This window comes from Triticum urartu, chromosome 5 (assembly GCF_003073215.2).
Source record: "Triticum urartu cultivar G1812 chromosome 5, Tu2.1, whole genome shotgun sequence".
NCBI lineage: Eukaryota > Viridiplantae > Streptophyta > Magnoliopsida > Poales > Poaceae > Triticum > Triticum urartu.
In genome coordinates, this window is record NC_053026.1 from 119,637,710 (window position 1) to 119,654,513 (window position 16,804).

The following is a 16,804-nucleotide window of genomic DNA, read 5'->3' on the forward strand; positions in this document are numbered from 1 at the left end:
CTTCTTGTTTCTTTATATTGTTCTTTTTATTGATTTCATTGTTATTTGTAGGTCCTCCTGTGGCCACCAGTGACCCCATAGTTGTATCTACAACTCCACCTCTTGTTCCCATCCCAGTGAGAAGCTACAATTACTTGAGTAAGGATGAGATTGAGGAGAGGCAGAGGCAACAACGCAATATGGCAGAGGTGGTAGTCGTGTACCGGTCCGTTGTACTTCTCATCTTCACTGCTGCACTCTTCTACTATGAATACCAAAGGCTGATAATCTTGGTCTCTGAGATTGCTGCGGTCTCTTGCCTTCTTCTTTATCTCTGGTCCTCCCACATTATGCGGTTTTGGTTAGAGCGTCCAGTGACCGAGGATGCCTCATTGGTCGTGTTTGTTTGGTGCTTAGTGCTTTGCTTGCTAGGGTTTCTTGTAGGAGTGATGATTAGTCCAGTTGCTGCTATGGTCATCACCAGTTTGGCTGCAATATGCATGTCAACATTTTTTGTGCGAAGTCTACATGAGTATCTACATACAAGATTAGCGTGTTGTCTCAGTGAGGTAGGAGACAGTTTCTCCAGTGCCGTGGCTCAGGGAGGGCATACCAAGAAGAGGAGATCAGTTTCTCACCAAGAAGTTGTAGCTGCCAAGCCCCCATGGAAATAGGTAAGATATGCAATTCTACCACTTTAGTCTTTGAAGTTGGAGTTTTGATGTGGTTCTGCATTTTGTCTTGGTTTAGATTTGATAAGAAGGAAAGATAAACTCCAAATGTGCATACATATGAATTAAGTGGGCACGAAAGTAGCTGAATTTGTGATACCAGTCTTTTTATGGACGCAGCTGTTCTGCTCGCGAGCACAGGTGAGCACTTTATCACAACGGCTCGCCAAGGCATCGGGATGTGTAGCGTTCAATTATTCAGCGAAGTGGTCGATCGTTTTTAAAACACGGGAGAGGGGAATACGGTATGCGGGTGTGTCGTATGCCGCGCCGGTGACGGAGCCCGCAGGCGGCGCCGTGCCGGGCGCTTTCCTGAGCCGTGGCTCGGGAAGGCGTTGTACTGCTGATCCGTGGCTCGGGAAGTGGGACTTCCGCTGTCGGTGGTGGGCAGGCTAGTAAATGAGGAATCAGATCGTCGTCGTGCTGTCCCCACCTCTGGCCACTCTTTCTTGGATCGCCATTGACGCACGCGGAGGTCGGCGGTGGATGAAATACACGGCGGCGCTTGTGGGGATGGAGTTCCTGATGCAACCCATTAGGAGGTAAGCACCCCCCCCCCCCCCCCCCCCCCCCCCCCCCATCCAAAGCCGCCTTTTTGGATCCTCGCTGCTCAATCTCTGCTGGGGGATTTTTGCAATGGATATGTGGCTCTGATCCAAATGATTCTGGTCGCCTGTAGGGCCGCCGTGGTGGAAGAGGTCAACGACAACCAGCTTCCAATGTTGCCGCTCCACTACCCCGCGGTGGCGATAGGGGCTGAAGAGCTACCCCCCATGGCGACAGGCAGATCTGTGCGGCGGATGGGGCACTCGCAGCCGGGAGCGATGATGAACCACAAGCATCTAAGCAATCTATTGATCAGATTGATCCAAAAACTCCAGGCTGGACTCGAAGGTAATCTCTTGGTTAATAATGGTGTTTGCATTTGGGGTTGTTTGTCTCATTTTTAGGTATACTTCAAATCCGATGAGCTCACATTTGTATAGGCTGGTCAATTATGCAGGAGGATTTAGTTTCATAATTTGAAAATAGGTAGACAATATACAAATTGGAATGGTTGTATGCAGATTTTGTGGTAGGCTTGTGTGCTTTCCTCATGGCAGGTGTTTTTAGATAGTAGCACGAACACATGGTTAAAACAGAGAGCATGCCAATGTCAGTCTGCTTTTATGGATAGTGCGTACTGATGCGAGGGAATAGATATCAACACTGAGCTGGAAAATGTATATTTGGATACATAAATCATCGAACAGGGAAATGTAGGGTGGGATAAAAGCGAGACTGTTCGATATGCTGAACACAGGGTGATCAGGCATGCTAAGATATTTCATGTACAGATTGTGGGAAAGATATGAGAGGCGAAATACAAATTAGAATTGGTGTACATATTATGTCCATAACCATAGATGGAGGTACTAGGAGCATGTGTGTTTAAAAGAAAAGCATGCTAGGCTTGGTTTGTTTTGAGGATAACTTTAGTGAGTATATTCCAGAATTAGGTTGGGAAGGTTTCTGAGATGCAGCTTGAGTTAACCACAAATCCTATGGGTCATGGCTGGTGAAAATTGAAAAGTAATTGACATCCAAAATGTCGAAATTCCTGAATGTAGGCACAAGAAGGACACCCATCTGCTTCATTTCCAGTAGAAATACATGCTGTCACATATTAATCTATCAAAATGCAGGGTTAGAATTGGAGTTCCTACTCCAGTAAGAGCGCCTTGCCCTGGGTGACCCAGCGCCCTTGAGAAGGCAATACGGGGGTTCGCTGACAAACCGGGCAGCATTGTAATTGTGCCAGCCCTGGGTATGAGCTTCGATACACTCGGGGTGGCCTATGTGAATGCCCCACCTGGATTACATTCTCTACTTGTGGGAGAAGGGATTTGAAATACGGTACGGGAATAGTTGGTTGAATGTGTTAAGAACAAAATGCATGCAGGAAATTGTTTGTGGATCTGCGGTACGCGTTTGTACCCTCCTGGATTATCTTCTATTTATTTGGTCTGCTTGTTGGGCGCATACAGTGAATGATGATGCTAATTCTGCGAGTGACAGTGGGAACAGACTCGTTGGTTTGTTGGCGCCAAAGAAACGGAAAGAAATGAGGCGCCCAACAACCAGCTGGGAGAAGGCACCGTACGAGGGGCTGAGCAAGTGGACGAGGTTCTGCAGCATATGTCGCAAGCAGGGCCACAAACGGACTACTTGCCCGGACTGTGGTGATGCCCCGAAGCCTGTTCGGAAACCAGCAAGGTGCAAAAGTTGTGGAATTGAAGGTCACAGGCGAAACAACTGCCACAAAGTGGGTGATCTGCGGATGACTGGCATGTGAGCAGTTGCAGGACCCTGTCTGTCAAGACTAGAAATATGTAGAACTTAATGTGTGCGGCTGTAGTTCCATCAGTAGAACTCCTCTAGTGTCATGCTTGTTGAGTGTGTTCGACTGCTGCTATGCATGGCAGAATCAAATATGGATTATCAGAAATAATGTATGCTTGAATTGGTCTGAATGTCAACGTATTAGTATTCGCACGATGAGTGTGTTTTATTTTTCTGAATTTTTGTACACGCTGGTGATGCATTCTGAGTTTGTCGGCGCTATGGTCATGTGTAGATTTGTAAAAAAAATTGCAGTATGTTGATGCATTTGAAGTTATCAGGAATGCAATCTGAATTTTTCTACTCTACAGACCACAAAGTCTGATATTCCTAGAAATATGGGAGTGCATTCTGAATTTGTCAGCGCTATGCTCATGTGTAGAATTTTGAAATATTTTGCAATATGTTGATGCATTCTGAAATTATTCATGAATTGGAAAGTGTCTTGATTTCTGATTTTTTGTACAATACAGACCACAAAGTCTGAATTTTCCTAGAGATATGGGAGTGCATTCTGAATTTGTCAGCGCTATGGTCATGTGTAGATTTTTTTTTGAGCAACTCATGTGTAGATTTCTGATTTTCCTTTTGCAATATGTTGATGCATTCTGAAATTATTCAGGAATTGGAAAGTGTCTTGATTTTTGAATTTTTGAACAATACATACCACACAGTCTGAATTTTCCTGAGATACGGGAGTGCATTCTGAATTTGTCAGTGCTATGGTCATGTGTAGATTTCTGATTTTCCTTTTGCAATATGTTGATGCATTCTGAAATTATTCAGGTATTGGAAGTGTCTTGATTTCTGAATTTTTGAACAATACATACCACAAAGTCTGAATTTTCCTAGAGATATGGGAGTGCATTCTGAATTTGTCAGCGCTATGGTCATGTGTAGATTTCTGATTTTCCTTTTGCAATATGTTGATGCATTCTCAAATTATCAGGAATTGGGAAGTGTCTTGATTTCTAAAATTTTCCAGTGTAGACCACAAAGTCTGAATTTTCCTAGAGATCTGGGGTGCATTCTGAATTTCTGAATAACCAAAATGCACATAATCCGGAGCTCGTACCTACTGTACTTAACAGTAAACGAAAACTAGTGGAGACGCGTGTACAAGCGATCCCGGGCGTGCATGCAAAACAGAAAGGAAAGAAACTGATTTATTTTCCTGCTGATTACATTAGGCCCTGAGTACAAACGATAGATAACCCATTTGATGGTTACTACCACCTGAAACAACAAACATTACTAGACCAACAATCCTTTGTTTTCATTAACACAGAAAATGACAGTACAGACGATAACATTTTGTCATCACTACGACGGGAGAACACAACTTAATTAATGCCCCGACATGGAATTTTGACTCGTCAAACCCCAAAGCTAATGCTAAAAACAGCCTGCAGTTTGAAGATGCAGCTGAACCACAGCCTCTAGCAAACCAGGCGGCCGAGCACGAGCAGCAGCATCCCCAGCCCAATGAGTGCAACAATTAGGATCGCCCAAGCCAGTAAAACAGCTAGCCGTTGCATCTCTGAGCAGCAACGACAATGATTGGCACCCCTCGCCAGCGTCGGCGCTGTGAACCTTGCCAACCCCGCCATTGACCTCGTCGGCTGCCTGCTGCGACCAAACCCTATTGCAGATTTGTGCTGCCTGGCAAAGATGGTTTTCCAGCCCGTTTTTCCAGCGCAACTGGGCAGTGTTGAAGGAGGAAATTGTGAAGGCGGTACAAGAATTTTTTCTATCTGGACATATGCCTCCCGGTGTCAATGATACGGTAATTGCTTTAATTCCTAAAGTTAAAGATCCAGTCTGACTTACTGATTTTCGGCCAATTAGTCTATGCAATGTCATATATAAGATTGTAGCCAAGTGCTTGATTAACAGATTGAGACCTATTTTGAATGATATTATTTCACCAGAGCAGAGTGCATTTGTGCCGGCAAGATTAATCACGGATAATGCATTATTGGTCTTCGAGTGTCTCCATTACATGCAGCATGAGAAGAATCAGGAGAGGAATTTTTGTGCTTATAAATTAGACCTGTCTAAGGCCTATGATAGAGTAGATTGGGGTTTCCTGCGACAAGCGATGCAAAAGATGGGCTTCGCTCACAAAGGTGACCCTTTGTCCCCGTTCTTGTTTCTGCTTGTGGCTGATGGTCTCTCTGTGCTTCTCAGACAGGGTATGAAGAGGCATGTGATTGATCTGGTGAAAGTGTGCACCAACGCGCTGGGTATATCTCATCTTTTATTTGCGGATGACACACTTTTATTTTTCAAAGCTAGCCATGACCAAGCTGTTCATATCAAGGAAATCATAGCCACATATGCTAGCGCTACTGGCCAACTCATTAATCCACAAAAGTGTTCAATTCAGTTTGGTGAGTGTTGTGCAGATGTGGACAAATAGGAGGTACGCGCTGTTTTGGAAATCCAAGCTGAAAGTTTTGAAGAGAAATACTTGGGTCTCCCTACACCGGATGGCCGTATGCATAAGGGGAGATTTCAGAACTTGCAAGCGCGACTGTGAAAGAGAATCATGCTTTGGGGTGACACCCTATCAATGGCGGGCAAGGAGACAATGATAAAATCAGTTGGTCAGGCCCTTCCAACTTACATAATGGGTGTTTTTAAGCTGTCATATTCAGTTTGTGATGATCTTACGAGTTTGGTCGGAAACTTGTGGTGAGGGAAAAGGAAAGGCAAAAGGAAAGCCCAGTGGGTCGCATGGGACAAGATATAACAGAACCAAAGAGCAGAGGAGGGCTGGGATTTAGAGATTTCCGTCTGTTCAACCAAGCATTGCTTGCAAGACAAGCTTGGCGCCTACTTACAAAGCCAGACTCGCTTTGTGCGAGAGTGCTCAAAGCTAAATATTACCCTAATTGCTCTCTAGTGGATACTGTTTTTGCAGGTAATGCGTCATCTACATGGCATGCAATCCATCATGGCCTAGACCTTCTCAAGAAGGGGCTGATTTGGCGCATTGGCAATGGGGAAAGCGTCAGAATATGGCGAGACCCATGGGTGCCTCGGCCACCTTCCTACCGGGTATTACAAACCGCGCCAATTGTCGCCTCAGGAGAGTGGCACAGCTGATCGACGCCCAGGGTCGCTGGGACCAGGGGCTCCGCGCTCACTTTATGCCTCTTGACGTCGATGAGATCAGCAAGATAAAGCTGAGCCCGCAGCTGATGGAGGACATCATCGCATGGGCGCCAGAGGCCCGTGGGATCTTCAGCGTAAGAAGCGCGTACAAGATGGCCCTCGACGAAAAAATCGCACATCTATATGTGCAACGAGCAGGGCACCAGACGACACCAGAGCCGTCTGGGACACGTTATGGGGGTGCCCTGCTCCCCTCCCCCAAAGGTACGCGTACTGGCTTGGCGAGTGGTGAAAAACGCACTAGCTACTATGGCAAATTTGGCTAGAAGAAATATATCTGATACTGATATTTGCCGTTTGTGTGGTGTGGAACGAGAGGACACGTACCACGTCTTCTGCAGATGCCCGAGAGCCATAGATCTTTGGTACGCCATGGAGGAGTCCTGGAGCATGCCAAAGCTGGACACCGTTGCTAATACGGGACCGGAGTGGTTGCTGCACCTACTGGAACGGTGCAGCGAGCAGGAGCGCCTTTCGCTGCTCATGACGGTATGGCGAATATGGCATGTACATAATGAGATTACCCACAATAAGCCGGCGCCACCTACTAAAGCATCTCGACAATTCCTCTCGAGCTACATGGACTCGCTGTTGTGCATTAAACAACATCCAAACGCGGACACTGCTAAAGGGAAGATGGTGGTCAGCTATGGTCAGGCGGAGAGGAAACAACAAGACCACATCTCCCCTGCTGACAACCCAAGGCCCTAGGAGAGATGGAGCGCACTGCCGGAGGGATGGTGCAAACTAAAGGTTGATGGTGCCTTCGTGGAAGCGGACAAGACAGGAGCTGCTGGTATGATTCTTCGTAATTCTGAGGGAGAGGTGATTTTTGCATCTTGCCGCTATTTGTCATCATGTGCGAGCGTGCTGGAGGCAGAACTTGCTGCTTGTCGGGAAGGGATTTCACTCACACTTGTGTGGAGCACGCTACCTTTCATCATGGAGACGGACCACACCATGGCATTGAGCATGCTCAAGGGCATAGAAGTTGATAGATCACCAGCTGCGGCAATAGTGGAGGAAGCAAAACACTTGCTGAGCTTGGGACGACCACATGAAATAACACATGTTAGGAGAGGTTTGAACTGTGTTAGTCATGCACTTGCGCAACTAGGGAGGCAGCCTCGCACAGCAGTCTAGCTGCGCCATGCCCCTGAACACATCTTAGCCTTATGTAAGCTAGACTGTAATGCTCATGGTTGATGAATGAAGCTTTACATTCGCAAAAAAGAGATTTGTGCTGCCTGGCGACGGGGAGAGAGAGCTGGGTACTGCTGCACACCGAAATGACGATTCAGATCAGAACGATACGTCCGGTTCTATCTGATGCATCCATAGAGACCAACCTGCACCAAAAAAATACAGATCTGGAGCTGCTAACTACGAAACGGCTGCAATATGATCCTAGATCATACTAGAGAAAGCACTCACATTTTTCCTGGTGCACTTATGGTAGCGGTCGCCGACGTTGTCGTCGCCCCGAGCAATCCAGGTGATGACCTGGCCGCCACAGACAAGGCAGGGGATGAGTGACAACATCTCGTCGCCGACTCCATTGGACGCGGAGGTGGACATCGTGCAAGCTACCGCAATCTTAGCTGGAGACGATGGTTCGATCTGGTAGGGAAATAGGCGAGAAGGAATGGGGATGAATGAATCTTGATGGGGAAGATTGGTAGGTTGGATGGGGTGGTGTGCAGCAATAAATGGGAATTGGGAAGCAACGGGCATTGTCTCAGAATCGGCAACATAACTGTAACACCCACGATGCGGCTATAACTCCCACGTGTCGGAGCACGACTTAGAGGCATAACCGCATTGTAGGCAATGTCGCAAGAGGGGTAATCTTTACACAACCCATGTACTGAATAAGGAAAGAGGTACATAGTTGGCTTACAATCGCCACGTCACACAATAGCATAAACATAACATTACATTCATCCAGATACAATCAAGGTCCGACTATGGAACCAAAATAAAGACAACCCCAAATGCATAATGTCCCCGATCGCCCTAACTGGGCTCCACTACTGTTCATCTAGAAAGGAAACGTAGTATCGTCCTGAGTCCTCATCGAACTCCCACTTGAGCTCAGTCGAATCTCCTGAAATGGTATCCGGTCCCTGCATCTGGTTTTGAAGTAAACTGTGAGTCACGGGGACTCAGCAATCTCACACCCTCGCGATCAAGACTATTTAAGCTTATAGGTAAGGTAAAAGGTATGAGGTGGAGCTGCAGCAAGCACTAGCATATATGGTGGCTAACATACGCAAATGAGAGCGAGAAGAGAAAGGCAAGGCACGGTCGAGAATCTATGATCAAGAAGTGATCCTAGAACAACCTACGTTCAAGCATAACACGAGACCGTGTTCTCTTCCCGAACTCCGCCGAAAAGAGACCATCACGGCCACACACTCTGTTGATTCATTTTAATTAAGTTAAGTTTCAGGTTTTAAACAACCGGACATTAACAAATTCCCATCTGCCCATAACCGCGGGCATGGCTTTCGAAAGTTCAAATCCCTGCAGGGGTGTCCCAACTTAGCCCATCACAAGCTCTCACGGTCAACGAATGATATTCCTTCTCCCAAGACAACCCGATTAGACTCAGTATCCCGGTTACAAGACATCTCGACAATGGTAAAATTAAACCAGCAAAGCCACCCGAATGTGCCGACAAATCCCGATAGGAGCTGCACATATCTCATTCTCAGGGCACATCGGATAGGTCATGCTATGAGTAAAACCAACCCTCGAGTTGCCCCGAGGTGGCCCCGCAGGCTGCCCATTTCGGACCAACACTCAGAGGAGCACTGGCCCGGGGGGTTTAAAATAAAGATGACCCTTGAGTCCACGAAACCCAAGGGAAAAAGGCTAGGTGGCGAATGGTAAAACTAAGGTTGGGCCTTGCTGGAGGAGTTTTATTCAAGGCGAACTGTCAAGGGGTTCCCATTATAACCCAACCGTGTAAGGAACGAAAAATCAAGGAACATAACACCAGTATGACGGAAACTAGGGCGGCAAGAGTGGAACAAAACACCAGGCATAAGGCCGAGCCTTCCACCCTTTACCAAGTGTATGCATTAAAGTAGACAAGATATAATAATGATATCCCAACAATAAACATGTTCCAACAAGGAACAAACTCCAATCTTCACCTGCAACTAGCAACGCTATAAGAGGGGCTGAGCAAAGCGGTAACATAGCCAAACAACGGTTTGCTAGGACAAGGTGGGTTAGAGGATTGACATGGCAAATGGGAGGCATGATAAAGGATGTGGTAGGTATCGTAGCATAGGCATAACAAAAGAGCGAGTATCTAGCAAGCAAAGATAGAAGTGATTTCGAGGGTATGGTCATCTTGCCTGCAAAGTTCTCCGAGTTGACGTAAGCTTGATCCTCGTAAACATTCTCGACGGGTTCCTCGATCATGTACTCGTCTCCCGGCTCTACCCAAAGCAAGAACACAAACAAAGGGAACCACAATCAACCGCGTGCAATGCACAAACAACCTGATGCAAAACATGGCATGATATGCGGGATGTGATATGCAATGCATATGCATGCTCCGGAAGGAAAAGATTGAACCAGGCCTCAACTTGGAAAACTAAGAGTGCCGCTGGAAAGATGAGTTGATTTCGGTCGAAATCGATATAAAGATCACCGGAATCGGATGCACGGTTTGCAAATGGCAAGCAAAACAATAATGGCGCAAAGCTGCGATTAACAGCACGAGGCCATCTAAATGCATCAAGAACAACAAGCTACTGCACTCTAACATAACAACAAAGCACATGGCAGGGATCCACTCAGGATGCTTGACAAAAGATGAACACTGAGCTATGGCTAATTCACTCAATAGCAGGTTCAAACAAGCATGGCAAAAGTGCAAAAGATAACAGGTTACAGACTTAGTGAAAATAACAACTTGGCAGGAATTTAACATCAGGAAGCAATGTTTAGATAAAGATAACAACATGCTACAGGAACATATCATGGCAAAGCAAGGCATGGCATGAAGCTACTCAAAGCATACAACAAAAGTCCCTTACTGACCATAAGCCAAAAGGGATCATAAAATACAATGGCAACCATGTGAACATAGCAAATTTCGTTAACAGATTCAGACTTAGCAGAAAACTGGAACATGGCAAAACAGATTCACGTAGGCATGTTTACGAGCTCGATGCACTCACCACAAGGCATTGCATGACAAACTAAGCATACACCCACCAAGTAGACATGATGAATAAGCTAACCATGGCAAGAACACTCTCACATCATGCATGGATCAACCACAACAACCTCGGCAAAATTGCTTAACATGTAAACAATCTGTCAGGAACATTTTATAGCAAAAGTAGAGCAAGATTGAGTCATGCTAGGGGACTCCATAATTGCAAACAAAGACATGGATGGATAGAGCATAACAATATCTCAAAAAACATCCTTACTGAACATGCTCAAAAGAGGCATGGTTCACTCTGTAGCAACAAAAATACATGGCATAAAAATATTATCAGGGAAAAAACTTAGAAGATTTCTAAGTCCCTGAAATCACCAACATCACGAGAGCTACTTTGCATGCTTGTGCTAGTCACCACAAAGATCACAAAAAACATGGCATACACCCCTGTAAAGATGGCATGGCATACTTCAAAATACATGTAGGGCTCAAGATCATAGGAGGCACACATTAAACATGGCAAAAATGACAAATGTCCAATAACTGTTAAGAATCTGAAACTAACATTACATAGCACTCTTGCAACAGCATTTAGGGCATCAAGATGAACTCAAATGAACATGGTGCAATGGAATGAAATGAAGTACACATCGATACGAACAATTTGATATGCTACACGCCCAAAATGGAGCCACGGGTGCAAAGATATGATGCAATGAAAAATGCTAAAAGTAATGGAAAACTGGGACGAAGTCAACCCTAGGGTTTACTGTAGCCGATCTAGATCTGGGCGCATGCAAAACGAGGTTCGTCGAATCCTCTCACCGGAACAGTACTTGGGGGCGCCGGAGTTGGAGTCGCCGGCCGGAGGGGTCAAGGGCGCCGCCGGAGTTGGCCGGATCCGGGGTCGGAGCGGCGCGACGGCGAGGTAGAGGACCGTGGCGCGGCGAGGCGAGGAGGAGCGGTGACTGGGTGGCAGCGGCGGCATTCGCCGACGTCGAGGTGGGCGAGGCGAGGCGGCGCCGACACGGGCGAGGGAGAGTGGGGCGGCGCTGCGAGCCGGGCGCGGGGAGGCGGCGACTGGGCCCGGGGGCCCGCTACGGGCCTCGGCGGGCCGGCGGCGGAGAGGACGGCGGCGGGACACGTGGCAGCGTGGGAGTGGTGGCGGCGACTTTGTCCGGCGCGGACCGGACGTGTCCGGCGCGCGGAGGGGAAGGGGGCTAGGTTTAGGGTGGAAATGATCCGAGAATTTCGGTGGAGGTGCCTTTTTATACATAGGAGGAGCTAGGAGGCTCCAAATTGAGCACGGTTTGCGGCCACGCGATCGTGATCGAACGACCGAGATGATGGAGGGGGTTTTGGTGGGTTTTGGGCCACTATGGAGGGGTGTTGGGCTGCAACACACACGAGGCCTTTTCAGTTCCTCGGCTAACCGTTGGAGTATCAAACGAAGTCCAAATGGCACGAAACTTGACAGGCGGTCTACCGGTAGTATATCAGGGCCGCTTGGCAAGTCTCGGTCCAATCCGAGAACGTTTAACACCCACACACGAAAAGAGGTAAAAGGGAACACCGAAGGACATAGGAGCGCCGGAATGCAAAACGGACAACAGGGAAAATGCTCGGGTGCATGAGACGAACACGTATGCAAATGCGATGTACATGATGACATGGTATGAGATGCATGACAAAGACAAAAGCAACACGAAGACAAAGACTCAACAACGAGGAAATAACATAACTTAGTGCCGGAAATGGCAAGAGTTGGAATACAAATATGGCAGGTTACATATGGGGCGTTACAATAACGGCCTAGTCTGCTCCTGCACGTCTGAGCGAGACCCCATTTGACTCACGTTGTGGCAAGGCCGTGATGGCAGACGTGGGCCCTCGTAACTTTTCATTGTGTTGGATTATGGATGGGCTTAGGCCCATATAAGACACTAATCCCTGATTAATCTTGAGGCCCATGTATGAGATGGCAGGTGGTGGGAAGTTTAGTCCCACCTTGCTAGTTGAGGAGAGTTGAGACCCCTTTATAAGGGCTTCTCTACCACTTGCCATTGGGAGCTTGGGAAGAGGAGTGGTACACGCACGCTCCTCCTCCTCCTCCGCCCACCTCACCACGCCTCGCCTCGTCACGACGCGCGCGCTGCGGGTTGCGGGTTGCGGGAATGAGCCGAGCCGAAGCTTATTTTTGCCGCTCATGAATGAATTAATTAATCAGGGATTAATTAACGAGTCGCTAAAATATGGGCCACTGTCCAAGACATTGGACGGTGGGCTGACTTGCGTTGCCGCGATTCGTCGACTCCCTTGCCGGGGGTGCGACCCTTGCCGGGACCCGCGTATTCGTCGACTCCCTTGCCGGGAGTGCGACCCTTGCCGGGAACAACGACTCCCTTGCCGGGAGTGGGCCAACTCGGTCGTGGGCCTCGGCAAGGCCCATGACTTTCTTCCTTACGGACTATATAAGAAGGCTCTAGCCAGTGAAGTAACCTAGTTCGGTTCACTCACTCCCTCTCGTGCGACCTAGCCGGCATCTACTGTTCCTCACTCTGTGCTGCCTCCGGCGATCCCATCCCGACGACCGCGTGCACGGCTGGTCGGGAGAGAAGGTGCCTCCGGAACCCTGTCGTTTGAGATCCTGCCTGGGAGAACGGCAATAAGGTTTTTGGGGAGCGTCTCGACGCGACTGCTCCCGATCCGTCCCCAACTCTGTTCGCCTCTGCTTCCACTACCTCCTCTGCATCGACAGCATGGCCGACGACGCCGCCACTAAGAAGAAGGCTACGGATGACACCGAGGCTGCTGCTGCAGCCGCCGTGTTGGCCTGGCCAACCGGAGGGTATGATCGGCTCATCCCTTGTTTACTCGTACTTATGCTAGCCGCATATGTGCTGCTCATAGAAGGTTCGATTCTATGTTCTGCACGTGCTAGTATGCTTAGGTATCGCTATGAGATGCATACCTTTTATGCCATGCTTACTGTTTACTCGTGGATAAGTCTAATCGGAAAAGTGCTAATATTTCCAACAATCCAAAAACCTTATTTTAGGCACTTTTCGATTCAAGGCTTTGCTGCTACTCTGAAACCGGAAAAGTTTACCGGGACGCATTTTAAGCGTTGGCAGACTAGAACCACCTTGTGGCTCATAGCGATGAACGTGTTCTGGGTTGGTGGTGTGTCCCTCACAGAAACGATTGCTCCTGAACAGGAGAAGGCATTTAGGGAGGCAACCACAATCTTTCTGGGAGCAGTTCTGAGTGTGATTGGAGACAAGTTGGTTGACGCCTATATTCATATGGGCGTTGCCAAAAACTTGTGGGATGCGCTCGAAGTCAAATTCGGCGCAACTGATGCTGGCAGTGAGCTATATGCCAGGAGCAGTTCCATGATTACAGGATGGTTGATAACCGTTCTGTATTGGACCAGGCTCATGAGATACAGTGCATTGCTAAGGAGCTGGAGCTCCTGAAGTGTGAGTTACCGGACAAGTTTGTCGCGGGTTGCATTATTGCAAAACTCCCTCCTAGTTGGAGGAACTTTGCTACTTCTCTCAAGCACTTGAGACGTGAATTCTCTGTTGAGGATGTCATTGGTCATCTCAGTGTTGAGCAGAACTCGAGAGCAAAGGACTCACACGTGAAAGGGGCAGAGGGTTCTTCTAGCGCCAATGTGGTGCAGAAGAACTTCCACAAGTTCAAGGGAAAGAACTCTGTCCAGCAGAATACTACCTTTAAGAAGAAGGGTAAGAAGAAAGACAAAAAGAGAGATGGCTGCTTTACTTGTGGTTCAGATGAACATTGGGCAAACAAGTGCCCAAACAAGTACAAGAAGCCAGCACAGGACTCCAAGTCTGTGAATGTCACTCTGAGCAACAATGATGCGGCATCTGGGTATGGTAATCTGTTTACCATACTTTCAGTTTGTCAGTCCACCGATTGGTGGATTGACACTGGGGCCAATATTCATGTGTGTGCTGATGTGTCTTTGTTTTCTTCCTACCAGGTCGCACGAGATTGTTCCGTCCTGATGGGGAATGGCTCGCATGCTTCTGTTCATGGTGTTGGCACGGTAGATCTGAAGTTTACTTCAGGAAAGATCGTGCAACTAAAGAACGTGCATCATGTCCCCGCCATAAAGAAGAATCTCGTTAGTGGCTCCCTTCTATATAAAGAAGGGTTTAAGTTAGTATCTGAGTCTAACAAAGTAGTCGTATCTCGGTATGGACTATTTGTTGGAAAAGGATATGATTGTGGTGGTTTGTTCTGCCTTTCCCTGGAGGATTTCTGTAATAAAGTCGTGAACCAAATTCATTCTAATGTGAACGAATCTGAGGTTTGGCATTCATGTATTTCAGTTGTATGACGCGGCTAGGTAAGATGGATTTAATCCCGAGTTTCACTTTAGCCAAAGGCTCTAAGTGCCATGCGTGTGTGCAAGCTAAGCAACCTCGTAAGCCTCACAAGCCTGCGAAGGAGAGACACCTGGCACCTCTAGAGCTCATACATTCAGATCTTTGTGAGACGAATGGTGTGTTGACTAAAGGTGGAAAGAAATACTTCATGACTCTGATTGATGATTCCGCTAGATTCTGCTATGTGTATTTGTTAAATACTAAGGATGAGGCTCTACACTACTTTAAAGTCTATAAGGCTGAAGTTGAGAACCAACTTGAGAAGAAAATAAAACGAGTCCGGTCTGATCGTGGTGGAGAGTACTTTTCTAATGAGTTCGATTTATTCTGTGCGGAACATGGTATTATTCATGAGAGGACGCCTCCCTACTCACCCCAGTCAAACGGGGTTGCCGAACGGAAAAACCGTACTCTAACTGATTTGGTTAACGCCATGTTAGATACATCGGGTTTATCCAAGGCATGGTGGGGAGAGGCTGTATTGACATCTTGTCATGTCCTGAATAAAGTTCCCACAAAGGATAATGAGACTACTCCCTATGAGAAATGGGAAAAGAAAAGAACTACACTCTCTTACTTGCGCACTTGGGGCTGTTTGGCGAAAGTCAATGTGCCGATAATCAAAAGGCGCAAGTTGGGACCAAAGACCGTGGACTGTGTTTTTCTTGGCTATGCTAAGCATAGCGTTGGCTATAGATTTCTAGTGGTGAAATCTGAGGTAGACCAGAAGGTCGGTACAATTATAGAGTCTAGGGATGCTACATTCTTTGAGGATATTTTTCCCATGAGAGATATGCAAAGCAATTCTAGACTGGAATCTGATGAGACTCCTGAACCTGCTATTCCGATGGAATATTATGAACATAAAAGTGATAAGAGTTCCACGGAGGATGACGAGGAAGCTCTTGTTAGGAGCAAGAGACAGAGGACTGCAAAGTCCTTTGGTGATGATTTCCTCGTGTACCTCGTGGATGATGATACTACCAGCTCCATTTCAGAAGCTTATGCATCTCCAGATGCTGACTACTGGAAGGATGCGGTCCGTAGTGAGATGGATTCCATCTTGGCTAACGGGACATGGGAGATCACTGATCGTCCTTATGGTTGTCGACCATTAGGATGTAAGTGGGTGTTCAAAAGGAAGCTTAGGCCCGATGGTACTGTTGAGAAGTACAAGGCTAGGCTTGTGGCCAAGGGTTATACCCAGAAAGAAGAAGAGGATTTCTTTGACACTTATTCACCTGTGGCTAGACTGACAAACATTCGAGTGTTACTCACTTTGGCTGCCTCGCATGGTCTTCTCGTTCATCAGATGGACGTTAAGACGGCTTTCCTTAACGGAGAGCTAGACGAGGAAATTTACATGCAACAGCCGGATGGCTTTGTAGTAAATGGTCAGGAAGGAAAGGTGTGTAAGCTAGTGTAATCTTTGTATGGCCTGAAACAAGCGCCTAAGCAATGGCATGAGAAGTTCAACACTACTCTGACATTTGTTGGCTTTGTTGTGAACGAAGCTGACAAATGTGTATACTATCGCTATGATGGGGGCGAAGGAGTTATACTGTGTCTGTATGTCGATGACATACTGATATTTGGGACCCACCTCAAGGTAATTGAGGAGGTCAAGTCCTTTCTATCTCACAACTTTGAGATGAAGGACCTGGGTGTGGCTGATGTTATCCCGAACATCAAGCTACTGAGAAATTCTGAGGGTGGAATTACACTTTTGCAATCCCACTATGTCGAGAAGATTTTGAACCGTTTTGGATATTCGGACTGCAAACCTTCTGCAACACCATATGATCCTAGCGTGCGGATTCGAAAGTTCGAAGGCATGACTGTAGATCAATTGAGATATTCTCAAGTCATTGGTTCACTGATGTACCTAGCATGTGCTACTCATCCTGGCATCTCATTTGCTG

At 47.2% G+C, this 16,804-nt stretch overlaps 1 protein-coding gene across 2 annotated transcripts; it reads left to right on the forward strand.

Moving 5' to 3' along the window:
* The first annotated feature begins 893 nt into the window (after positions 1-893).
* On the forward strand, positions 894-3,248 carry LOC125508136. Of its 2 annotated transcripts, XR_007283228.1 has the most exons (4): positions 895-1,252; positions 1,390-1,604; positions 2,396-2,606; positions 2,738-3,248. XR_007283228.1 is itself a non-coding variant. In XM_048672737.1 (3 exons), the coding sequence occupies exons 1-3, from the start codon at positions 1,110-1,112 to the stop codon at positions 3,043-3,045; spliced, it is 666 nt and encodes a 221-aa protein (XP_048528694.1). In that variant the 5' UTR covers positions 894-1,109; the 3' UTR covers positions 3,046-3,248. The 2 variants fall into 2 exon arrangements, 1 of the variants encoding a protein (XP_048528694.1); XM_048672737.1 differs by lacking the exon at positions 2,396-2,606 and having other exon boundaries at positions 894-1,252.
* The last annotated feature ends 13,556 nt before the right edge of the window (positions 3,249-16,804 follow it).

Coding starts and splice junctions, on each gene's coding strand:
- LOC125508136 (XM_048672737.1), top strand. CDS start 1,110: ATGAGGAATCAGATCGTCGTCGTGCTGTCCCCACCTCTGGCCACTCTT. Junction 1,253..1,389: donor CTGATGCAACCCATTAGGAG/GTAAGCACCCCC, acceptor GGTCGCCTGTAG/GGCCGCCGTGGTGGAAGAGG. Junction 1,605..2,737: donor ACTCCAGGCTGGACTCGAAG/GTAATCTCTTGG, acceptor GGGCGCATACAG/TGAATGATGATGCTAATTCT.